The sequence below is a fragment of the Myiozetetes cayanensis genome, unplaced genomic scaffold (genome assembly GCF_022539395.1).
Source record: "Myiozetetes cayanensis isolate MyiCay16 unplaced genomic scaffold, myiCay2020 scf6-25, whole genome shotgun sequence".
NCBI lineage: Eukaryota > Metazoa > Chordata > Aves > Passeriformes > Tyrannidae > Myiozetetes > Myiozetetes cayanensis.
The window spans coordinates 173,300-198,667 of record NW_026087853.1 but is presented as its reverse complement, the minus strand read 5'-3'; the positions used below and the strand labels follow the sequence as shown (position 1 = coordinate 198,667).

Sequence of the window (25,368 nt, the reverse complement as noted above, 5' to 3'; positions counted from 1 at the left end):
AGCTCCAGCATGGGCTGTGTCCTTGTCCTTAAAGCTCAGAATAAACTGGTTTCTTAAAAACAAGGTGAGGAACACAAGCTGTGTTGTTTTGTTTTTTTAATCCCAGCAGAATTTAGCAGGGTGTGCTGGAATGTATTTAAAAATCACAGAAAATGGAGCAATCAGACAAAAACTGCTGAGGCAGACAAGGAGGCATCTGAGGTGAAAGAGTAATAGCTGAACAGCTGACTTCAGAATGGGAGAGAACACATAAAAATGTGTAAGCAGCTGGTTCTGTCCCATTTGGAGCAGAGGGGAGGATTAGATCCCACTAATCCAGTCAGATTGACAGCAATAAAAGTAAAAATTAGAGATGATCTAGAAAAGCAGTGTTTATTTTCAAGAGTGGTAAGCTAATGACTGCTTGGTGTGTGGCTCAGTAGCCTTGTTTTCTTTTTGTGTGGGATTGAGCAAAGAGGGCAAGCTCCAGTAAACATCCTAAAAACAGGGATTGTTTTGGAATGTGGTTGTAACAGAATTCCCTTTTTTTGTTGTTTTTTTTTTTGGGTTTTTTTGGGACTAGCTTGACAAAAGTAAGCTGAAGCCAGGGACAAGAGTTGCTCTGGATATGACCACTCTGACTATTATGAGGTAGGTTTCTGCTCTTCTGCTCATCAAATAAAAGGGAAAAAATCATTATCTGAGTATATCCCACAAAGATTTGAATAATCTCTTCCATGATATTGTGTAAAGGTTTTCTACAAAGCAGTGCTAAAGTAAGTTACTTTAAAGGGAAGACTTGTGTGTCTGTTATATATGATTCAAAAAGAAATTGATTGTTCCTTAAAAAAAAATACTACAACTCATTTTCAGCCTTTTTTTGAGCTTTGTTTTAAAACTTGAAAAAGTTTGCTTGGTTTGGGGTTTATTCTGTTTTTTTTTCGACACATACTTGTTATTAAGGCGGGAGGAGAAGAAATAATTTCCACAGTTGCTGTAAAATTCACGGGAATAACTTTTTTATAAATTTATAACCCTGAACAATAACTCCTGACTGTGTTTTCCAGATACTTGCCCCGGGAGGTGGATCCGCTGGTTTATAACATGTCCCACGAAGATCCCGGGGACGTTTCGTATTCCGAGATCGGGGGGTTGTCGGAACAGATCAGAGAACTACGAGAGGTACCCGGTGCCCTCAAAACCACTCATCAAAGAGTGATTTATGTCCTGAGTGAAGTTTTTCAGGGGGAAAACCTCGTTAAAGGTTGTTAAAGGATCCTCTCAGATCGCTGCTTTCCACGTTTCATTAACTCGAGCGAAGTGCTTGGGTTGAGATGAAAATGAAGGAAATCCTTTTAAAGGGGAGGGTTTAAAGGCTCCAAGACCCTTTAGGCTGAGGGAATGTCATGAAGTCGAGTGGGAGGGCACTGGTAGGATTGGCAACCAGCAAAGCAAACTCGAGCTTTGCACAAACACTACTGGCATTGCTCTGGGGAGTGGAATTAGGACAGTAGGAAAACATGGATTGAGCAGAGGGGATCAAGAGTAACCATCCATTGCAGAGGATGGGCAGGACTGTGGATCCACCTGACATTTTCTTACTTAACACTTCCTCAGAGGAAATATGCTGCCAATAAGTAAATGCAGGGATGTGAAAAACAGGCTGGCAAACAAACGTACCATTAGCTCTTTTAAACCTCCTTCTCCGTCCCTTCACAGGTAATAGAGCTGCCACTTACAAACCCAGAATTATTCCAGCGGGTGGGAATTATCCCTCCCAAAGGTTGTTTGCTGTATGGGCCCCCTGGTGAGTGCCAGCAAAGGGGAATGAGTGCTTGGTTGTTGCTCTCAAACTGTGCCAAGACCCTCCTTTGTTTTGCCTTTTTCCCTTGCCTTTTATTTTTAGTTTCCTTCTTTCTCTTTTCCTTCTTTCCCTTTTTCCCCCTCCCTTTTTCCCCCTCCCTTTTTCCCCCTCCCTTTTTCCCCCTCCCTTTTCCCCCTCCCTTTTTCCCCTCCCTTTTTCCCCCTCCCTTTTCCCCCTCCCTTTTCCCCCTCCCTTTTTCCCCCTCCCTTTTCCCCCCATTTTCCCCCCCATTTTCCCCCATTTTCCCCCTTTTCCCCCCTTCCCCCCTTTCCCCCCTTTTCCCCCCTTTTCCTTCTTCCTTCCTTTTCTGTTTTCGTTTCCTCCTTTTCCACCTTGTCTTCCCTTTCCCTTTTTTGTTTTCCCTCCTTCCCAAGTCCCTGGTGGGCAGTGCTGGGTCAGTAATGAACCAGCTGCAATCTCTTGTCTCTGCAGGCACAGGGAAGACCCTCCTGGCCAGGGCTGTTGCCAGCCAGCTGGACTGCAACTTCCTCAAGGTACTGGAATGGCCTCATGCACTCCCACCCTGGAGCAGCTGGCACTCCAGTCTCCTCATCCCTGTGTTCCTCTGTCCTTCCCAAGGTGGTGTCGAGTTCCATAGTGGACAAGTACATTGGGGAGAGCGCCCGGCTCATCCGAGAGATGTTCAATTATGCCAGAGATCACCAGCCCTGCATCATTTTCATGGATGAGATCGATGCTATTGGTAAGGCTGATGGCCTGGGTGGGGGGGACACAGAGGCTCCTTTTGGGGCTGAAATCAGCTGTAAAGTGATTCCCCCCAGTTTGAAAGGCAGAAATCAGGTCCTAGAACTCATGAGTTTGGTGTGCTGCAGGTGGTCGCCGTTTTTCCGAAGGCACCTCAGCTGACAGAGAAATTCAGAGGACTCTGATGGAGGTGAGTGTCTCATTCCTGGCTGTAACACAGGTGTGAATTGTTACCTGGGATCTGCCCTGGCAAAACCTTTCCTGAGTTAAGAATCTTGAGCTAGAGGTGAACTAGATGCTGCCTGTACAGCAGCTGTGCATCCTCATAACTCATCCATTAATTCCACCTGGGGACTAATTGAGTCTGTAAACCTGATAAAATTATTTGGGATATTTTCCCCTTCTTTTGCTTACTGCTCCTTCCTGCATCTCTGAAGGTTTGGAGGGCCCCCCTTTCTATCTCCTTTAAACCCAAAACCACTCACCTCATATAACACTTTGGGTCTGTTACGGTTGGATTTTCAAAACCAGGAGGAGCAGTTGTATTTCTTCGTTTCTGTGTTAGTTGCTCTGGTAAACTGGGTTGTGTGAGGAGAATTTTAAAGCCACTGGTGACAATTCCAAAGCTACTGGGAACCTTCACTGGCCCGTGTTTGCAAACAGTTTGCCTGGTTCAAAAGAATGTGTCTGCCTTCCACAGAGAATTAAATCCCTGTGATCAAAGAGCAAGCACTTTAAATCTCCACAATGAAACGTCTTCCTCTGTGTGTATTAGTATTCCAGAGGCTGTTCTCCTGGTCCAATTGGAATGTCCTGCACTTGCTGCACTACAGGCCAAATGTGTCAGGCAGCCACTGGCTCCTTTGCTCCTTGCAGTGTTTTCTTTGCCTCATTGTCTTAGTCAAGGCTTTCACGTTCGAGCTGAGCTTCGCTCAATGTCCTTTTCTCTGGGCAAAGCATTTTCAGTGTCTCTCTTCAGCCCTCCACTGCTCATGGAGTATTCAGGGAGCTCGAGGCCTTTCATCAGGGAGCTTTTAGGATTTTTTTTTTTTTCCTGACTTTTATCTTTAGTGCTTTTCATCTTGGTGAAAATACTTAGGAAGGGGAAAAAAAAAGTAAAAAAAAAAGCCAGACTAGGAGGGTTTTGGGTTGTTTAAAAATCAACAACCTTCTGTTCCCTGCTAGTTATTGAATCAGATGGATGGATTTGATACTCTGCACAGAGTTAAGATGATCATGGCTACGAACAGACCCGACACGCTGGATCCTGCACTGCTGCGGCCCGGAAGGCTGGATAGAAAAATCCGTGAGTTCTTACTCCACAGAGGATAACAATCCATGGGAACTGTGGGGTTTCTGCTTTTGTTAAAGCATTTTTAATGTAATTCTTTCTAGATATTGACCTACCAAACGAACAAGCCAGATTAGATATTTTGAAGATCCACGCAGGTCCTATCACTAAACACGGTGAAATAGGTGAGTAGGAAGTCACCTGGATATCATTCCTTCTGCTCTTTATAAGGATGGGAAGAGGGTGAGTTGTTACAATCACTCCTGCCCTTAGACAGCTTCCCCTTTTGGAATTCTACTGCTTTTATTTTTTTAATGCATCCTGATTGAACTGTTGCAAAGTCTTTGCAAAGGAACATTGAATGTCATCAACCCTTGGAGCACAGCTGTAAACTGGAAAATCCACATGGTTCTCATCAAGTTTCCTGATTCCATTCAGATTTTCTGTGATTCTCATCCTATTTCTAAAGGAAACACTTTCTTTACATGCTCTGTTTTCTTGGTGCAGGTAAAGTGTGTTTTCATTAGCCCCTTAGGGAAGAAATGTTGTTAATGAGGGAACATTAAAGAATCTTTAAAAGTCAGGGAGCAATTTGGAGTTTGGAGATGGCCTAATGAAAATTGTTGTCTGGTGAGTGGTGTTCATTGCTCTCTCCAGAGTGTAAGGGGGAGAAAAATGAGATAAGAAGGGGAAGGTACCAGAGTTCTGCTTTCAGAGTGTTTTTTTCCTGGAGAAAACTGAGTGTGATTTGCCTTTAAACGGGAGCTGCCTCTGAGTGCAGCAGTGCCCTGTGCCACCCACCCCCCTGTGTGCTGACAGCAGCAATTCCTGCAACCAGGACAGGACAGTGGAACTGATCCCAGTCACCATCTGGCTGCATCAACAGCTGCAGCTCGGCCGAGGGATCCCTCGGGATAGCTTGGGATAGCAGGAGCTGGTTGGGGGAAGGCCAGAGGGATGAGCTCTGACTTTCTTAGCAGCAGGGCGGGCTTAAAGGTGCATGTGACTGTAGACTGAGAGAGGGAAGAAGCTCCAAAGCAAATCATGAAGCTGAAGTGCTTGGAGAGAGGCTTTAAACAAGTGCCTGAAGTGACAGGACAAGGAGGAATGTGGCCTCACATTGACAGGAGGAAGGGTTGGATGGGATATTGAGAAGGAATTCTTGGCTGTGAGGGTGGGCAGGCCCTGGTACAGGTTGCCCAGAGAAGCTGTGGCTGCCCCTGGATCCCTGGAAGTGTCCAAGGCCAGGCTGGACAGGGCTTGGAGCAGTGTGGTCTAGTAGAAGGTGTCCCTGCCCATGGCAGGGGGTTGGAACTGGATGGCCTATAAGGTCCCTTCCAACCCAAACCATTCCATGATTCTCTGATTCTCCTTCACCCTTGTTCTTGTATCTTTGGGCACCGGAGTAGAGCAGGGCAGGATTATTCCTTTGTGCCATTTGCAAGGTGAGGTGTCTGAACAGGGTGTGGAAAGACTGATGCCCAGTTTTGATACCCCAAAAGTAAGGCCAGGATTTAGCAGCAAGGTGGGGTGGGAATTGCATTAAAATCCATTAAAATGACCTGTTCAGTTTCCAGAATGAAAATCTCCTGCTAAAGACCCTAAACTTACAAACGTTGCACTGTTCAACATTGCTTAGTCCCCTCACTTCCTTTTTTTTTTTAAACTTTCCACTTATGAAAAGACTTGTTAATAGGACATAGTGCTACATGGAATTAAAATACAGTTGGAGAATTTCTTATCTTCAGGAAGTTTTGAATCCTTGAGTTAAAAACATTCAGTTCAAATGTTCTGAATTTCACGCAGGAGGGAAACTTTGAAAGGTTTTGCAGAAAATTGATAATTTTAATAAGCAGCCTTGCAAAAAGCAGGAGTTGCTGGAGGCTCAACAGACACAGCGGTTTCGAAATTGGTTCCTGATGAACTACCAGCACAGCCACTTTTTTAGTAAATAGATGTGCATAAAATATCAAGACATTAAATGCCTTTAGTAGATGCAGTGCTGGAAGTGGAAAGGGACTGAGCTGTGATCACTTGGAGATGAGACTTCTGGAGGTTTGCATCATTTGAATGATAAGAACATTGCCCTGATGTAGCTTTCTTGCACTTCACGGTGATTCTTGTAACCACAAGTTGATAACTTTGGGATTTAATTATATAATATGAGCTTTTGGCTGCAGTACTTTGTGTTTTAATGGAAGGGGTGATGCAGCTGCTGCTTCCAGTTAATTTATCAGTCCAGTGCTCTCTGTTTGCACTGAGATCCGAGTGTGTGTTTGTTTGCTGGATATGTATGTCATTGGCATCCCTAAGGGTGAGTGTGATTTATTTCTAACTGGCACTGGTGTTTTCTGGGCAGATTATGAAGCAATTGTGAAGCTCTCAGATGGCTTCAACGGAGCAGACTTGAGAAATGTCTGTACTGAAGCAGGTAATTCCTAAACTCTTCATTTCCCTGTGCTAAATCTTGGATAATGCTGAACCTTGGAGCTATTTCTCTGGGGATTAAAACCAGGAGCTCAAAAACCTTCTGCTGGAACGTTTCACTTGGGCCGGTCTCTAACCACCTGTTGGATAAATATTGTGACATGTGTCACATTGTCTCAGTAGAAATGGTGATTGCACCTATTTATCTCCTTTTTGCAGAGGATCCAAGTCTCCTGGTATACCCAGGTTACTGGAAAGTTGATGCTGTTTTAAGCTTTTTCTACATTAGAACTTGTGCACTGGGTTTGCCTGCCTGGACAGGCTGAGTAACACAGTAAATACTCACAGTTTAAACAAGTTTTCTTCTTAGTAATCCCCTAGTTCAGGAAGGTGACCTCACTGAAATTCCCTCCTCTTCCCAGCATCCCAGGCAGTGTAACTTGGATTAATTTTCACTTGGATTTGAGTGAATCTTTGTGTTCTGTAGCTTACCCTGGCTGTTAAATTCTCCTCTCAGGGATGTTTGCGATCCGTGCCGATCATGACTTCGTAGTTCAGGAAGACTTCATGAAAGCTGTCAGGAAAGTGGCTGATTCCAAGAAACTGGAGTCCAAGCTTGACTACAAACCTGTGTAAATTAAACCATAGAATTTGTGATTGATTGCACACGTCCTCCTGGGTTAATGTATAAAGAGAGAGAAATAATGTACCTCTTGATTATCATTGTAAGGTGTTTGTGTAGCATGTAGCTAGTAATTTTGGGAATGCTAGTTGCAAGTTGGCTACAGGAGTGTGTTTTCTGTACAATTCAGACATACATTATTCATTACAGCCCAGGCTCAGTAAAATGTGTGGAGATGTGTTCTCTTAGCAATTATGGTGGGAATTTATAAACGTGCCTGAAGGGATTCGCGGACATAAGAAAGTCAGTTCATTTCTTGACTTTTTGTATATCAGTAAATCTCCTTTCCCCAAACAGTTTATGAATAAAACCTGTTTAAATCTGCTTATGCTGGTGGACTTTTTCTGTAGCTCTCCTAGAGAGGTGAATTATGTGTGTTCAGAATTTAAAGAGCAGCTTTTCTCTGGTGTTGCCACTGGAGTCCTGTGCCTTCCATACCAAACAGAGGCAGCCTTTCCCTCCGAGAGAGGAGGGACAAGTGGGGTTTAGATTCACAGAATCACTGAAGCTGGAAAAACCTTCTAAGATCATCAAGCCCAGCCACTTCCCCAGCACTGCCAAGGCCACCTCTGCCCATGTCCCCAAGTGCCACATCCACACAGCTTTTAAATCCCTCCAGGGATGGGAATTCCACCACTGCCCTGGGCAGCTGTGCCAGGGCTGAATATCCAATCTAAACATAATCCCCTGGCACAGCTTGAGGCCCTTTCTTCTTGTCCTGTCCCTTGTTCCCTGGGAGCAGAGGCTGACACCCCCCCAGCTCCCCCCTCCTGTCAGGGAGTTGCAGAGCCAGAAGGTCCCCCCTGAGCCTCCTTTTCTCCAGGCTGAGCCCCCCCAGCTTCTTCAGCCACTCCTTGTGCTCCACACCCTTCTCCAGCTCTGTTTTCTTCCCTGGACATGCTCCAACCCTTCCATGTCTTGTCTGAGGGGCCCAGAACTGCCCCCAGGATTGGAGGTGGTGCCTCAGCAGTGCCCTGGTCCTGTGGCCACACAATTCCTGGCACAGCCCAGCTGCCACTTGGCCTTCTTGGCCACCTGGGCACGCTGGTGTGCTGCCGAATTCTGGGAAGAGGATTTACCTGAGCTAGTGTTTAATTATTGCGAGAAGTAAACAAGGTGCTGGGGTTTTCAAGGACATCTGTCACCCTGCCATATTTTTGTTTTCCAAGCAGTTCCACCCCGAGGGGTGCACACAGATCCACTGCACTGCACAGCTCACCTGAGTGTTGGACTGGAACAGCAGAGCACTAAACTGCACTTCTGGCTACTTCTCATTATCCTAATTGGATTACTCTGGGCATGCTCAGCTGACAGACAAGTACATTAGATTAACTCTAGACTTCCCAGGAAACACACTGCGTAACAGCATCTCCCTGGCATTTTTAATAGCTGTGGTTTTATTTTCTTTCCCAGCACTGAGACTAAACAGGTAGTGTGAGGTGTAGAACGGTTACAAAACAGGACAGGCAACAGTATTTCCCTGTTTATTTGGCTAATGGTTGTTACAGACCTTTATTTCTGGGTAGCAGCCTCCCATTGTTGACTGTGTCAGGAGTGTAAAGATGCAAATCTGTTTTAGTTTTACCACAATAGCCTTTTGAGTGCAGCTCGTACAGCCAGAGTGCTTGGAACAATGAGAAAATGAAATAAAAGTCCATTCCTGAGCACTGGAGTGATGGAAACAGTGAGGTGAGCCTCTGGCATTACCTTGGAGGAGGGTAAATGGTGGAAAACCCTTTCCTGGAGCCCTGGGAGTGGTTATAACTAATTTTTAAAGTTCAGGCTGTACCCTGATGGCTACAGAGACCTGACCCTGTTCCTGTTCTTGACACCAGCTGGAAATGGGAGCTGCAGTTTTCCTGTTGCTTCCTCCTTTGCCGTTTCCTTCTTCATCTTTCGCTGAAGGAACGGCTGCTGAAATGCGATTGTTGAAGATTTCTCAAGATTTTGTGCGGTAAAAAGCAGAAGAGTTTCAATTTTTATTCCTGGTGCGCCTAAAATTCCAGTGGAAGGACTTTCAAAGTTTTATTTAGGCAACCAACCCACTGAGTTTGCTTGCTTAAGCTTCCCGTGGCTTCTCTGGGCAACCTGTGCCAGGGCCTGCCCACCCTCATAGCCAGGAATTCCTTCCCAGTATCCCATCTATCCCTGCCCTCTGTCAGTGGGAAGCCATTCCCCCTTGTCCATTCCCTCCAGGCCCTTGTCCCAAGTCCCTCTCCAGCTCTCTTGGAGCCCTTTTAGACATTGGAAGGGGCTCTGAGGTCTCCCTGGAGCCTTTTCCTGGCTGCATTTCTTCCACATACTTGGGTTCCAAGCAGAGCATGGGACCAGGGAACCTCAAAAAGCAGAAAAACAGGTTCCTGCCCCAACACCGATGTATCTGCTGGCATCCCCCAGCAAAGAGGACCTGATTGTAGGTGACCCCTTTTGCACCGCCAGCCAGAACTTTGAGGCAGCAGCGTCATTCCCATGGGGGATAGGGCGAGTGTCCCCTCTCCGGAATGGAAGCGGGTGCCTGAGGAGAACGATCCCGCGGGAATGCCGGGGCACGGCGACAAGGGAGCGTTAATGGCCGCGACCCCCATGGCCGTTAACGAGTCGAGCGCCCCTTGCCGACATTTTGGGGTTAATGAACGCGAATTTCGGGGCCGCGAGGGGGTTAACGAAAGGAACCGGGGCGGCGCCCGCCCGTGAGGGGAGGGCAGAGCGCTGAGGGCGGAGCGGGGCGGGGGCGCCGCTGGAGCAGGGCCCGGGGGCGGGCGGACGGGAGGGGGAGCGGGAGGAGGAGGAGGAGGAGGAGGAAGAGGTGGGAAGGGGAGGAGGAGGAGGAGGAGGAGGAGGAGGAGGAGGGAAGAAGAGGCGGCAGCAGCAGCAGCAGCATGGCGGCCGGGCGCGAGCGGCTGAGCGCGCCGCCGCCGCCTCCTCCTCCGCCGCCGCCTCCATCTCCTGCCGCTCCCGAGCCGGAGCCCGCGGTCCCGCTGCCCAAATAGCCGCCCTGCCCCGGGTCCTGCCCCGCCCGGACAGCGCCCGGCCATGGAGCTCGCCAAGCCGGCCTTCCCCGCGCTGCCGCAGGCCAAAGAGGACTCTGAGGTGAGCGGGAGCTCCGGTGCCGGCCCCCTCCTCCCCTCCACCTCCACCTCCCCACCCACCCCGCCCGCCCCAAACACTCCATCCCCCGCCGGGGGTTCCCCTCACAGCCCTGCCCGCCCTGCGGTGCCTCCCGCACCCCTTCCCGCGGGGTTCCCGCTGGGATCCATCGCAGGCCTCGCGGGTCCGTGTCCCTCGCTGTGCTGGCGACACCTTCCCCCGGAGCACCGAGCGCATCCTCCCTCCCTCGGCCCTGCTGTGCTCTGCTCGCCCCGTTCCTCTCTCAGACCCCCCTCACGCGTGGCCTCCGGCCTTTCCCCGCCGGGAAACCGCCCGCTCTCCCAGGTCGCTCCAAGCCCCGTCCAACCTGGCCTTGGACACTTCCAGGGATCCAGGGGCAGCCACAGCCTCTCTGGGCACCCTGTGCCAGGGCCTGCCCACTCTCGCAGGCAGGGAGCGGAGCCCCCCTGGATCATCTCCCTTGGCTTTTACCCTCCGTAGCGGCCTCCCCTCGTCTTCATATCCCCTCCTCTGTGTCCAGTGTGTCCCAGCCTGCCTATTATCCACCCTTTTGCTTCCCCCTGCGTGTCCCTCTCCCTTTGTATGGACACCAGCCCTGTCCTCCCTCACCCCACGTGCGTGTCCCTTCCAAGCACTCGGTGCCTGCGGGCTCTCTGCTCCCCCAGAAACGATCCGGCGCTCTGCTGAGCCCACCAGGGAGGTATTTTCGGGGTGTTCCAGAGCCAAAGGCTCCCTGTGGACTAGGACAGGTGGTGGTGTGTGCCCGGGCCGAGCTGTGCCCTGTGCGGTGTCACAGCAGCGGGGTCAGCGCGGTGTCCGATTTCTGAACTTGGCCCAACTCCCCGGCTCTGACCCTGGGCACGGGTGGTGTTTTTGTGTGTCACGAACAGCCCCGAGTGTCCTTCCCCCTTCGGTGGCCTCAGATATTTAATGCAAAATGTCACAGCCTGGAGAGCGCCTGAGCTCTTCAGGCGTCCACAGATCGCTGTATGTTTCAGGAACATCACCATTTATTTCTGCTTTAACAACGTTGTTCAGTGTTGTGGTGGTAAATTACTGAAATATGGAAGTGACTCTTTTCTGCTCTGCCTTTGTTACAAGTCATCCTGATTGTTTTCACGAAGTTGTAATCACTTTGTGTCTCCACACAAATCACCTGCCACCCTGTGGGGTTTATAATTTGTTTGCTTTAAAATACATTTTATTTTTCTGGGGAAGCCAATCGTGTTTTGCACGGTTATGCCTGAGAATGATTAACTAAATTAGCCTGGGCGGCTTCTTCTCATCTCGAATGGCTAAAGAGGAGTGTGTGGTTAAAATAAGAATAAAAACAGAGGTCACTGCCGGTTTAACAACTCTTAACTGATGAAAACTGAGATTATAAAAGAGTGTCCTTCAGAGCAACTTTTTTTTTTTTCATGCTTTATCTCTCAGTAATATGATGTGTGATATATACATTTCATATGTGTGATAGGTGTTAGAATCTCGTGTAGTGGGGAATTTCAAGGACTGCTTTTAAAAGCTGTAATTCCTTTTCAACGGGTTGCTTTTGTGTCTGACTAGATCTAAATACATGTAAATAAATGAGAAGATCTAAATACAAGATACGATATAGTTGGAATATTTGAGGAAAGGTTAAGGCCAATGGAGAACAACAGAGTTCTCGTGGAGTTAACTTGTTAAAAGCAAAGTGTAAGAGGCTTCAGCCTAATCCTTAAGGATTTGGAAAAGTGAAGTAAGGAAACTAAAATCATTCTGCCCTCAAAATGTAGCTTTCTGTGGAAAGCTGAAGATCATCTCCCCTGCATGGCAGCGAGGAGGCCCTTTCATGAGGAGCAATCCCTGCTGTTGGTTCAGGAAGCTGGTGGTGAGCTGTTGAAGGCTGGCCTGGCAGATTTGATTTCAAGATACTGGGAAGGGCGGGAGGGAGAACACAGGGACTCCCTGGTTGACTTCCTGCTGCTCAGGAAGGCGTTAAGTGCAACTTTGTCACTTCTTTAAGTCAACCCGGCCGCCACCCCCAGCTCCCTTCTCCCTGCTGACACTTGTAACCACGTGGCAAGCTTAAATAATAATGATAATAATAATTAAAAATAAAACCAAATCACTTTGTTGATCTGGTCGGCTGCACAGCATCACACTCTTTCCTGGCACATGGGAAAGTGGTGAGGGGTGAGAGCAGCGTGGATTGACTCAGACAGGCTGCAGGGACGTGCTCTGGATAAATAGGTCAGTTTTCCAGCCTGGATGTTTTTTTGCCCTGTCCCTAATCCATACGTGGTGTCACAGATTGCTGGATGTTTAAGCCACTTGGCTCTTGGTGGCTTTTTGGAGCTTGGGAAATGCCTGAAAACCCCGTAACTCATCACTCTTGCCAAGCTTTTGTGGGATATACCAGGAATGTCTGCAGACTGTGTGTTCTCTTACAGGCTGGTGATAGTGAACATGTCAAAGTCTTGTGAGTAATGGTGATCACATGTGGCACAGAAATACTTCTAAGCTTGGATTTTTATATCTTTTTTCTAAAATTAGCACATTTTCCAAGATAAGATCTCAAGCTTTCTTAAATTTGAGAGTGCTGTGTGGTTTTTTTTCCCACCAGTGTAACCATGTATGTCTAAAACCCTGTTAAAAGAAGGTCAGATTAATAGCAATTAATGCATGTTGGCTTATTAGTACTGAGACATCTTAACAGTTCAGCAAAGATCATCAGTAAGGACTGGAGTAATTCAAGGAATTTAATGGAAATTATTTTCCCATTGAATTTTAAACACAAAAAAGAACTGGCATACGTATAATAGGAACACATCAGCAGTTACCATTTTATTTCTTTGCTAAAAAATTAGCATATTTGCTTGCAAGCAGGCTGAGCAAACTCGTATTCTTGATGTATTTAGGATTTTTTTTAGGGCTCTCCATGGGTTTTTGTAATTAAATTAGCAGCTTGTTGGCTAAGCAGCCATATTTCCCTTTTTATTATGCATAAAAACTGAGCTCTCTTTAGCACATGGGGGTTTTTTTAACAACATTTACATTTTTGACAGCTATATTTAGTCTGAAATGCTGAGTATTTTTGACTGCTTTTTTTTTTAAACTAGGATGCAGTCCATCTAAAAGTGGAACAAATTTATCCAACTTTTTTTTTCTTTTTTTACTCTTACTTTTGATAGGAAACACAAATAACCCCCTCAAACACAGCAGTTCCCCTCCTCTGCAGGCTCCTTAAAACAAGTAGGAAGCTGTATCATTAAAATTATTTTCCTTGCCCATGTCCTAGAGCCCAAAAAACTGAGGAAAAGCGCTCTGGACTTTGTCAGCCACCATTAACCTGTGCCTTGGATCCTTGGGAAGTGCTGGGAGATCCACAGGCACTGTGGAGCAGTTAGTAGGGAGTTAAAGGATATTTGGAGGTTTTTTTTATCTAAATGAGGGTTGTAAAGAGACTTATCTGCCTCAGTACAGCCCAACTCACAGTTGGAACAAGGAGGGGCACGAGAAGGACGTTCTTGAACCATTATAAACAACCCTGATAATCTGAGTGAGGGTGGCACTCCTGGCACTTGGCTCTGTGCTTCCTGTAAGCTGAAGAATTCTGGTTTATTGTTTATTTTTAATTTATCTTTGTGCTTTAGTAGGAGCCAGTGCTGCTGGTATTTAAGGAGCCAGCAGAGGTGTCTTTTGGACCAGTGTTCCAGAATGGGACAAACAAGAATCACTGATGTTTCTACTTTCCATTTCTTCTTTTTCCTTTAGTTTTACCCTTTTATCCTTTTCCATGGCTCGTTTTTCCCTCTGCTAAAATAACCTCTCTTTTCCTGTTGTCCCCTTCTTCCTTCCTCTGTCATTCCCACCTGCTGATGTTGTCCCTCTCCACCTTCCTGCTTTTGTATTCCTTTATATTTTCAACAGCAAAAACCTGTAGGATGAGGCCTTCCCATTGTCTGAGTACTCCTGAGAAATACACAGAATTCCCTGTAAAACACTCCCTGGATCATTTCCTGAGTGTGGTGACCTTTGGATTACACAGCTGTGCAAGGGTGGGAATGTCACCTCACTCTTTATCCAGGGAACAAAAAAAAATTGGGGTTAATTTTGTGTCTTTTATACACTTGCACCAGGATTTCTACGTGGAAAAAATTGTATTTATTTATATATCCCTGCAGTGGTCAAATTGTTGTGGGTTCCTTCCAGCTGAAATTATTCTGTATGTATAAAAAAAAAAATACATATCTCAGTTCAAAGCTTTTTTAATGAATGTAACTGTCCAAGAACACGAAGCATGACCAAAACTGAAGACACAACCTTTCATTTCACTCTTGTTTGCAGCTCATTTGGAGGCCCTTAAGTACCACCCTTCAGTGAGAGAGGTGACAGGTTTTAATAACACTCAAATATTTTTCTTGAATGTGATTTCAGTACTTCATTTAATTTGTCTGCTTTCTGATTAAAAGATGGCAGATGAATGTGTTCTACTACAGCTTTAGTATGTCAGGATTTCTTTTGGCAGTGTTTGGTCCATTTTACAAAGGCCCTGATTTAACTTCGGGTTTGTGCAGGTCTTTAATGATAACATCCCCTCCTGTATCAGCTGGGAGGGTTTTTTTGTAAATATTGTCTAAAATTCTTTCAAACCCAAGATCTTATCTCACTGTAGGAATTACACTTAAAGCTGCCTGGGAATTCAGCACAAAGCTTTGGGATCAGGACCCATCCACAATCCAAGCTGGATCCTGTGAAGGGGGATGGATGATGGTGGTGCTGGCAGTTGATACAATCCTACCCTCTGACTGTTCTGACCTGACACTGTCAGGCTGCAATTTTAATTTCCTCCAAATCCTCGGAGCCAAGATTTGTCCAGGGTGGGTGAAGGAATTGGAGCAGCCCTGTAACAGCGTCTGCAGCTTCCACTTCACAATGTTGTAGCAGGTTTGGGAGCAGAGACTTGGAATGTTCCACCAGGCAGGGAAAAAGATTTAGGCAGGAGGGTTCTGACAGCCCTGGGTTTTCGAGGTGCCAGCCAGGCAGAAGTCCTGGCTGTGATGAGTTGTGATGGGAAGAGAAATCTGTGTGGGGAGCAAAGTGATGCTGTAAATCAACAGCAAATGAGCTGAGCCTTGGAAAAGGGTCACCTGGAGTGGCCAGGAAGGTTTTACTGGGAGCTGTGTGCAGCTTTTCCAAAGGATGGTGGTCTGGGAAGAGGGAGAGCCATTCAGGAGGTGGGTGATGCTGAGCAGGTAAGAGGCAGCGGTGAAACATCCTTCTACTTTAACAACTGGTGGGATTTCTTTTCCTGGTGTGATTTTCAGCACCTTTGAGAGCTTCTCCCTTCTTCTGGGCCAGCCTGTGGTTTGCAGGCTCTGCGAATTACGAGGCAGCAGGAGCTGAACCAACCCAAGGCAAGGGCAGAGCTGGGATTGCCTTTCAGCCAAAGCTCAGCTTTGACAAAGACCGGGGACGTGCCCTTTATGTGGGGGAAAAAATCAGCCGGGTCTGCAGACTTAAACTGTCAGTCAGGGACCGGTTAAGCCCCGTCACGTGGATCCCTTTGCACTGCATTCCTTCTGGAGAGGCACAGCACACTGCATGAGGTGCAGCTCTGTGTGTGTGCTGGGTTTAAAAACACCCACAGTCTCTTTGCTTTTGTGGGGGATCTCCGTGGCAGGGCTGTTAAACTAATTAAAAAAAATTCATAATGTGAATACTTGACCCAGCCAAGGTCGCTCTTTCAGGGGAAAGAAGTCCATGTGCCGTTGGAAGGTGTCTTTTTTTTTTGCTGTTAAACTGTTCTGAGGGAAAACCAGGTGTGGCTGTGGCAAAATATGGACAAAACTAAGTGTTGGCAGAGCTACTTGTGCTGCAGTTTGGATATTGGATACCAAGAAGCTCTTTGCAGTGTGGATGATGAGTTTGTCTTCCAGTGAGTTGCCCCTTGTTCTGGAGAACCTCCCAGATCCTCAGCACCAAGGAATGCTGTTCCTCTCTCCATCTCTGGCATCATCACTTGTTTGCTTTGCAAAATCCTTGCGTTTGGTCTGCTAAAAAGGGAAACTTTCAGCTGTTATTTGTCAGACAGTGTGGAAAACGGGGTTGATGAATGAATTCCTTTAAATGAAACCTCTTCTGGGGTTCACTCTCCATTAACAGGTTGGGGTTTTTTGCATAATCTTGCATAGCATTTGAATAATCTGGCATTGTTGGGTTCAAAAGCCTTGAAGGGCTGTCAGCAGTCACCACAATCACTCTTTCAGTAGTTGGTGTACTTGCCTCAGATTAAATGGTTTCTTTAAACACCAGCTCTCAGATACTTATTTTGCAGCCTAGATCCTGTTGGTAACTGTATCTTTTTGGCTTCTTGAAGAACACCAAGGACCGATGTCTGGGACCTGCACAGGCTTTTTATTTGCCTTGTTCAAAACATCTCTGCTGTATTTTGGGTTTGGGCTCCTTTGGGCTCAGTTCTTACCTACTTATTTTGCACAGTTTGCAGCTGTTGGAACTAAAAAATTCCTGCTTCTGAAGCACTCAAAAGGAATATTTGCCATGTGTTTGTTAAGTCTCCTCAGCCAAAGCAGTGATGAATTTGTCTTTTAATTCTGCTCCAGATTAAGACTTTTAAATTCTACAGACAGAGTAATAAACCCACTTAAGTGCTCGTGTGTAGTCCTGGAGTGCAGCTTAAGCTTCTCAGACTTTATTGCTCTTAGTGTTGCTTTTATTCTTGGACAAAAATGGTGGTTTTTTGCCTTTTTTTTTTGAGGAGTGAATGATGCTTTTGTATCTGCAACGAGACAACAGGGTTGTGCTAAACACTCTCAGGTCAACCTTCAAAGGATGCAGTTCTGAAAAAAACCCTCTTTTGTCACAGCATTTTTACTTTTCTGCTTCCAGGAGCTTTTATTATTCCAGCTGGAACATGCAGAAGTAATTTAGCTCCTTCTGTGTCTTTAGCAAAACCCATTTCAGTGCATTTTATTTCCCTGTTTGTGCTGCCACTTTAGGTGGTATCCAAAGGACTGTTTTGAGTGGCTTAATGTTTGTTTGTTTGCTTTCTCAGGAAAGCTGTCCCAGGTTCAATCCCAGTATTTTCCAGAATAACTTCACTGATAATAAAATCCTTTCTAATTCCACTACCAAGAGGCGGAAAATCCTCCCTGTGCACCGTGGGGGTGCCTGAGGGTTTTATTGTATTGGGAAAAAAGAGGTTTAAATGGGAAATCGATGCTCCTGCTGCAAGTGGAGGTGCTCAGGCTCAAGGGACCTTTCCTGGTGTAATCCTGACCTCACTTCACAGCTGGAATATTCAGGGTTTAGCTTTCCTGTGGTTTTGAGGACGTTGGAACACAACACAGGGGAAAGTTTTCTCTCGGCCGCTGGTTGTGTGTGAATCAAACAGCAAAATTATGTGAATAAATGTATTCAGGATCAGATTTGTGGGACTGTTCCTTTTTTTTTTTCCCCCTCTCCAGCTGATAACTGGGATCTCAGCTACAAATCCTTGGGGTGTGAGGGGCAAAGAATAGAGGACAGTGGGAGTTGTAGGGAAGGAAGAGACAGGAAGAGTCTTCCTGAGCGTTTTTCTGCTCAGCTTTGGCAGTGCTAAAATGGAGCAAAGGGTGGGAATGTCGATCCTGGCATTTGCTCTGTTCGTTCTGATGGATTGGGAATAGCTGGGAATGAGGGGGGTGAACCCTCACAAACGTGAGGGTCTGGGATTTTGTGGGAGCTGTGGATTAACCAACAGGGAGAATTTGTGTTTAGTGTGTCAGGATCCTGCCCAGTGCAAGTGCAGGGTGGGGAAAAGTGGAATGAACCCAAATTTCTGGAATTGTTAAAGCTGAATCCTGAATATTCCCAGTGAAGGCAGTTGGAGGGTATTAGGTGAGGCAGCGTGTGGATTTTAAGGGAGGTACCTGCCCTGGTTGTTATCTTGTGTTTTTCCAGTGGCTGCAGGAATGTACCAGGCAAAGGAATTTTTTTTTTTTTGTTTGTTTCTGTGACTAATACAGAATGTTCTAAAGCTTTTTTTTTTTTCTTTTTTCCCATCCTCATGTACAGATCTCTGCCTGGATGTTTTGTGTATATGTAATTATTTTTTATTTTATTTTTCAAGGATTGGACCTATCCCATGAGGAGAGAGATGCAGGTATGACATTTTCATTTACCATTTGAGGCAAAAAACATGGAGCATTCAGTGAGGGGGGTGGGAAAAAATAAGAGCTGGTATCAAAATCAGTCTTTACAGGTAAAGTGTCAAGCAGCATCGTGGGAGACAGAATTAATTACTTAATTAATGTGAGGATTTGCCAGCTTGGAATGCAGGTGTGCTTGGATTTCTGTTGTGCAAGTACTAAAAATAAATTAATGTTGTGCCTTTTTTTTTTTTTCCATGATCCTCCAAATATTACAGTTTTGTCTTTCTAAATGTTTTTAGATGATTACTGAAAACATATCCCAAGCAAATTTAAGTCAGAAAGCAATGCTTTAAGTGTTGTCCAGGAGGATGGAAAATTTAAAGTTTTCCTTCCACGTCTCAGCCAAATCTGATAAGGGAATAAGATCTACACAACTAAATAAATGGTTACAAATTGGGGGGATAAATGGTTAAAAACCTGGTGTTTTCCCACTACTGGGACAAAGGTAGAAGAATTTCCATGAGAGCCATTTGGAATGAATTCCAAGACGGGATCATATCCCAAGTTAGAGTTCCCTTCACTTGATCTGGGGCTGGGTGAGGCGCCGTCATCAACCTGGAACTCGGTCCCAGTGAAGGGCTTGATTCCAGTTCCAAAACAAGATCTCCTGCGCAAAGATCATGTTTCTTTTATCCTGCCAAACTGATTATTTATTTTTTTTTCCCCCTTGTCCTCTCATAAATGACACCTGATAACTCACATCTCTCCCTAAAATGTAAATTACTTGTTGCCACGGCCCTGCTCCGAGGTGAGTGAAAAGGTGTTATTTCACGTCATTTGGAGCTGGTATTAAAATGTCTCTTCTTCCTCCTAGGAAATTTTACCTGGGTTATTTTTAGGCCCATATTCTTCAGCTATGAAAAGCAAGGTAGGATTTTTCAGCATATTCTCCCCCAGGGAAGCTTTGCTGGGGTGATTTCATTTGTTGCTGCAGGTTTATGTTCAGAGGGGTAAATGTGGTTGCAGTCCTCAGCTGGAGCGTGGAAGATCCCAGAGCAGAAGGAATATGAGCTATTTGTATGGAAATTGAGTCTTGTAGTTAAAACTTAATGTAAATCTTTGAGAATTTCGACTGTTTGAGACCATTTCAGATCAGACAATTTATTAAAGCGTTGCCACACAAATCAGAGCTGGGCACTCAAACACACACACACATAGAGTGAAACAAGGAAAATTAAATCTCCAATAAAGTCAAGCACTGCTAAGGCACAGCTTGGCTCTGCAAACTTGCCTCATAATATAAATGATCTTTTTTTCATGGTCTCATTCCAGCAAGAATCCAGTGCTGGCTGGAAATTCCTACATCGTGTAGGGACTTGCAATTTCAGGCGAAGTGAAAGGTGGGCAGAGACAAAACAAGTTCATTGAATGCCTCCCTTAATGCCTGATCTTTTTGGCATGGTTAGTAATGCTTTTTTTTGCTTTTGAAAGACAACAGTTTTCACCCTAAATTCTAAGAAACCAGCTCTGATTTTCCTTGGGGACCTGATATAGCCCTATTTGTGCATGGTTATTAAATATATATATTATATTATATCCTTATTTTATTATTAACTTTATATAGTTATCAAGTATAACCTTTCCTTTTTATTACTGTGTAACAGATGGACCTGTAATTTAAAAAAGACATTGTTTTCCTCTTCCCACAGCTACCTATCCTTCAGAAACATGGAATAACCCATGTAATCTGCATACGGCAAAACATTGAAGCAAATTTTATTAAACCAAACTTCCAACAGTTATTTAGGTGAGAAACCATTCAGATTCTTTTTTCTCTCTGTGTGTTTGTGTGTGTTCTCTCCAAATATTTTCCACGATGTCAAAAACATTTGAAAAATGTGCTGAGGTGCAGAAAGACTTGAAATCCAACCCATGGAGTTTGTCCGTCCTGCTGAACCCCAGACAAGCCTGAAATGAGAATTATCCATGAGTCTGCAGCAACTTCAGACTTGAAAGTTGTTGGTTCTCAGAGGGGTGTTGGAGAAGGTTCCTCACCTCCTCCCTCACGGGGAGAGCTCCAGAGTTTTCCTTAATCCCAGGATTTCTGGAGCTCAGATCAGGAAGCAAAGCCAGGAGGGAAGTGCTGGGATCCTCCTGCAGGTGTGAGTAACCGGGGGAGGGTTGTACCAGTAGCAGCTACTCAGTGTTGTTGTTTACTCACAGCAGCTGTTCTCATTGCAGGTATTTAGTCTTGGATATTGCAGATAATCCAGTTGAGAATATAATACGATTTTTCCCTATGGTGAGTGTTTCTCTGGGAATGGAGTTGCCCAGGAAGAGTTTTCTGGACTGACAAACAGCAGTTTCAAATTTGGGATAGCCAGCCTGAGGCACCTGGAAGTGCTGCCAGCTCTTAAGTGACCTCATTACTGACACTTTAATAAGTGTCATTAACTCCTTTTTACAAGTGTAGAGACAGGAGTTGTCAAAGCTTTGCCTTGTTCTGGTCTCAAAATAAAGAAATGGGGGAATCCTGGGACCTTTGGGAAGCTTGATGGATTTACATCTCTTGTATCAAATCATAACCCGAATTCAAAACAGTAACTGGGTGGTGTGACTGAGTTTACAGCATCTTGAAACATGTTACTGTAGGGGAATTAAAAAGTAACTTTAGGTTAAACAGTTACATGCTGATATTTGGCAATAGAATAAACGCTCGATTCATCTGGGGTTTTCATCTCTATTTTAATTTCGTTTGCAGCAGAGCAAAAGCATTTTGTTCCTTCTTCCACCTAAAAAATGAGTTTTTCACTGGCAATTTTATGGATAGTTAAAAGTACTAAAGAAATGCAGATATCCAGTTGGTGCATTGTAAGACTGATACAAAAATTCTACCAAATTCAGGCGTTATTGCTACTTGCTTTTAAAATAATGTGAAAGTTTTACTCTTGTAATTCTTTTTTTTTTTTCTTTTTAGACTAAAGAATTTATTGATGGAAGTTTACAAAGTGGAGGTAAAATCACATTAACTTCTTTTCCTTCAATTAACTAAGACACTGTTAAAGCTTTAAAATTAATTAGTGGTACGCGTTAGAGGATCTTAATTATGAGGTTTCCTGAAATTTGGGGGTTTATTGTTCTTGATTTGAACTTGATTGTACAAGTTCAGAGCCAAGTGTTCTTTTGTCTTTGACTGAAAAATGAGCCTTTTTGTATATCTGAGGTTTGGAGGGGGGGTTCACTTTAAACATGTTCTCTGCATGAGGGTTTTTTGTCCATGCTGTAATGTAGGACCTTAAATTTGCACTGTGGTCCTGGAGGGCAGATTCTGTCCCTCAGAGGAGCAGGAATCCCTGTTTCTGTATCCCAGGACAGAGCACAGTTAGTCATGCAGAGTGAACTAAGACACACCCCTTATCCTTGTGCTTCCTAGTTCTCCATCACAAGTGAAAACTATATTTCCAAGAATTTTATTCAGTTTATACAACTGTGCCTGATTGGTTTTGTTGTTTGTTTGGTTTTTTTCCTCCTCAGGAAAAGTTCTTGTCCATGGAAACGCAGGGATTTCTAGAAGGTAGGAAACCCCCCCATCCTGCTTTTAGGAATATTTTCAAACAGTTGAAATATATTTTGCTGATTTCTCTTGGTTTCTTTTCAGTGCTGCCTTAGTTATTGCATACATAATGGAGACATTTGGGGTGAAGTACAGGTAAGAACAGGTATTTGTTCTTTAATGCAAAGGGGGGGTAAGTGAAGGGTCACTTTGGAGGCAGCACAAACAGTTGGGTGTTCACTCAGCCTCGGCAGGTGAAACTGCCTGGTGAGTCAGGACTTTACAAGGGGCTGATTATTCCATTTCACTTCACTGCAGGTGTGTTTAAATCCTTCATTTTTTTTTTTTCTTTTTTAAGAAGTAGAGACCTGCTGCTGATGGAAATGGGGACACCACCTCATATCCATGGATGTAAAACTATGGGAGAGGCCCCAAGGGCTGTTCTAAGCACTGTGTTGAGCAGGAAATCCAGCTGAGGACTGGGCTGGGCAAACAGCACTTTACACCTGCTACCTCCTTCTGTCCAAACATTTTCAGCTGTAAAACCAGCCCTTTGGAGAGTTTAGAGGTTCTGGGTTTCCTGAGAACTGATAATCTGAAGGAAGACTCAAACCACAAACTTCTGTCACAGTCTGTTTTCCACTGAAGTGTTTTCTCTCTCCTTCTCTTTTTAAGGGATGCATTTACTTATGTCCAAGAAAGAAGATTCTGTATTAATCCTAATGCTGGATTTGTCCATCAACTTCAGGTGACTGTTTTTTGGTTTTGGGGGTTTTTTGTGTGATAATAACTCAAAAGCCATTCAATGAATCATCTTCCTGCCAAACAGACATTTCTACTCAGCCTTCCCATTTACTAACAACTAAATGTCAGGAGCTGCAGCGGGGCTTGGCAGGAAGATGAGTGGGCACCCCAGTTCCTGAGACTGAAGCTTCAGACACAGAAAAGTCCAGGAACGAAGGAGAAACAAAAACCCTGCTTTGTGCAGTGATTTAAGAGGCTCTGAGACGTCTTTGCTGGTGGCTGAGGGAGCTGCCAAGTGAATTGTGGCAGCCTCCACTGATGCTGCTTGACAGTGGCACTCTGAGGTGAGGAGATTCACAAGTCTGGGATGGCAAATAGCAGAATCCTGGAGCTGCTTTGTCGTATTCCAAGAGTCTGGCGGGCAAACAGAGTGTTGACAAGAGATCTGCAGTGTCTCTGCTGAGGGCTGGCAGCAAGATGATTGAGCATCTCCCGGGTTTGTGTGTTCCCTAAAGCCATTTTTTTTAAGTCATCCCTGATGTTTTCTTTAGCTCTGTCTTCCTGATGGGTTTTGTCACTCGTGGCAAAGCAACAAAGGGTTCTCCTCCTCCAGAGTCTGTGCCTGATTATAAAATACTCTCCAGTCCATCCTGGTGAACTCTCTGAATTCATCCTCCTCACCCTTACAAAGCTTTATGCCAAATTAATTGGCATTGTGCATTTTTCAACTGTTTCAGGAATATGAAGCCATCTATCTAGCAAAATTAACCATCCAGATGATGTCACCACTGCAGCTGGAGAGATCCCTCTCAGTTCCACCTGGGAATACAGGTGAGAAGCCCCTCCTGTGTGTGTGAGGTGATTTTTTTTACACTCCCTAAGTAAACCTTTAGGAGCAGAATAAACTGGGATGGCTGCAGTTGGTGTGCAAGCTGTGCCCAAACTTGAATCTGCTTGAATATTCTGTTCTCCTATGACTGAACTTCCCTCTTCTCCCTTCTGCAGGAAGTTTAAAGAGGATGCACGAGGAGGATGAAGAACTTGGAACCATGCAAGTGGCAGCAGCACAGAATGGATGAGAGCTGAGGACAAGCACTGTTTGTATTACCAATTCCTGCCAAGAAAGGTGAAGAAAACCTGGGGAAAAGAAAGAAAAAAAAAAAAAAGAATTAATAATGCAAAACGATGAACACACATAGCTTCTTTTCAATTACATGTTGCTTTCAGATGTAAATCTGCCTCTGCAACACACTAAGCATCATTTTTAAGATGTTGGACTTCTTGAATGAATAGATGGCACTGATTGTTTTACTCCTTTTTTACACTTTACAGTTTTATTCTAAACCAAGATTTTTGGACTTGCAAAGAGGTATTATTGCAATAATGCACTTTTCATACTTGAAATTTCTTTATTTGTATGATATAAAGTTATTACTTTAAACAAAAATGCAAGCGGGGGGGGATTTGTTTATAAAGTTATTTGTGTAATTTATAACAAGAGACTTTAGTAAAGAAAAAGTTTGCTAAGACTCACCTTGTTCTCAGTGTGTCTCGTGGTGGGAACTGCACAATGCGCTGCTGCTGGCAGTGAGCTGAGCAGTGTTTAACCTCCTTGTACACTGAATTATTTTGAGACTGACCCTCTGGGGCCAATTGCAGGCAAAAGACTGTCCTGAAAATCTCCCTGTTTTATGCAAGTGAAAGTTGAACAGGGTACTGATGACTTAATGAAATAATCATGTGTCGGGCTAGTACAGAGGGCAGCCAGTTGGACACACATCAAGGCTGAATTCTTTCAGCCAGCACTAAAAAGCTGGTTGTTAAATGGGTTATGGGTTAATTCGAGTTGAACAAACGTCTTCAAACTCGTACTGAAGGAGTAGTTGCTGTTATAAGTCAACAGTTGCATTATTTGACGTAAAAATTGGGGTGGTGTTTGAAAACTGAGGCCCAAAGCGCTGCCCAAAATTGGGACCAAGACTTCAAGGATTCACCTCAGCTCTGGTAAAACACTGGAGTCAACTAAGGAAGCGCTTGTTGGTGCTTTGAAGTTTCCAAATTGGGAATTGTCAGGGTGGTTTGTGCAGCTTTAACTCCTCTCCTGCCCCAGCAGCACAGAGGTTGTGCAAGTCCCAGTTCTGCATCTGCTTCATTTCCCAATGGTTGTTGCATAAAAGCTGGGAATGGACTGATGGGTCCTTGGGAGCGCTGTGGGCGCTGAGCATTTCACAAAGCTGTTAGAAAAACCTGTGGATTTGGGAAATCTGAGCTTGTACCTGGACTGTGTTTTAACGTGGAGCAGGTGGGCTCAAGATTTGGGAATCAGGGCATCCCCCTGCACTTGGATATGGCTGTGTGGGGATGGGAATGTCCTCTGCCACCTCAGGATGGACAACCTGTGCTGGGGGCGATTCCCTGAGGGCACAGATCTGTGGGTTTGAAGGCAGGAATTAAACAGTGCAGTTGTTCAGTACTATGAGGGTCTCTTTTCCCTGGCCTTGCAGCTCCTGGGAAGGCCTGCTGAGGGCTGGTCCCTCTGGAGCACGTGGAGCTTTTGGCCTCTGTCAGGATTGTTAAACCTGGTCTGAAAATCCAGGCCTGGATTGGAGCTGCTCTGGGACGGATGTGGGTGACACCTGAGGAGGAAACATCCCACAGTGAGTTGAGTCAGGGCTGTTTAGGGGTGAGGCTTTCCAGCCTAATAACTCCTGTCCAATGGAATGTGAAGGCCTTGGAGTGCTCAACCAGTGATCAGCAGGAACAGGAAAGTGCTGCTGAGATCCTCTGCCACCTCCAGCAGTGATGGAGCAGCATAAATTCTTCAGAAATAAAATAATAATAATAATAAAAAAGCTGGAATAAAAAGTCTGATGCTGGAGTTAG

The 25,368-nt window shown here is 45.1% G+C and overlaps 3 protein-coding genes across 10 annotated transcripts in view; 2 read left to right on the top strand and 1 right to left on the bottom strand.

Moving 5' to 3' along the window:
• PSMC6 (proteasome 26S subunit, ATPase 6) overlaps positions 1-7,272 on the top strand; it is a 246,791-nt gene extending 239,519 nt beyond the window's left edge. For both annotated transcript variants that reach the window (XM_050336139.1, XM_050336138.1), the window contains exons 5-14: positions 563-630; positions 1,047-1,161; positions 1,699-1,786; positions 2,276-2,337; positions 2,423-2,546; positions 2,677-2,738; positions 3,734-3,854; positions 3,944-4,024; positions 6,199-6,270; positions 6,784-7,272. In XM_050336139.1, the coding sequence (XP_050192096.1) occupies positions 608-630; positions 1,047-1,161; positions 1,699-1,786; positions 2,276-2,337; positions 2,423-2,546; positions 2,677-2,738; positions 3,734-3,854; positions 3,944-4,024; positions 6,199-6,270; positions 6,784-6,902 (867 nt within the window). In that variant the 5' untranslated portion in view covers positions 563-607 and the 3' untranslated portion in view covers positions 6,903-7,272. The remainder of the gene's footprint in view (positions 1-562; positions 631-1,046; positions 1,162-1,698; positions 1,787-2,275; positions 2,338-2,422; positions 2,547-2,676; positions 2,739-3,733; positions 3,855-3,943; positions 4,025-6,198; positions 6,271-6,783) is intronic.
• GNPNAT1 (glucosamine-phosphate N-acetyltransferase 1) overlaps positions 1-25,368 on the bottom strand; it is a 152,159-nt gene that overhangs the window by 117,696 nt on the left and 9,095 nt on the right. The gene's annotated exons all lie outside the window — the stretch shown is intronic.
• Positions 9,792-24,014, top strand: STYX (serine/threonine/tyrosine interacting protein). The gene is made up of 11 exons (XM_050336151.1): positions 9,792-10,038; positions 18,167-18,199; positions 19,063-19,116; positions 19,898-19,995; positions 20,430-20,490; positions 21,166-21,202; positions 21,723-21,762; positions 21,847-21,897; positions 22,417-22,489; positions 23,223-23,316; positions 23,491-24,014. The coding sequence occupies exons 1-11, from the start codon at positions 9,982-9,984 to the stop codon at positions 23,562-23,564; spliced, it is 672 nt and encodes a 223-aa protein (XP_050192108.1). The 5' UTR covers positions 9,792-9,981; the 3' UTR covers positions 23,565-24,014.

Bases quoted from the DNA above. Each gene is read 5' to 3' on its own strand.
- STYX (XM_050336151.1), top strand. From the start codon at position 9,982: ATGGAGCTCGCCAAGCCGGCCTTCCCCGCGCTGCCGCAGGCCAAAGAG. The intron at 18,200-19,062 runs GTATGACATTTT...TCTTCCTCCTAG, and splicing joins CCATGAGGAGAGAGATGCAG to GAAATTTTACCTGGGTTATT. The intron at 21,898-22,416 runs GTAAGAACAGGT...TCTCTTTTTAAG, and splicing joins ACATTTGGGGTGAAGTACAG to GGATGCATTTACTTATGTCC.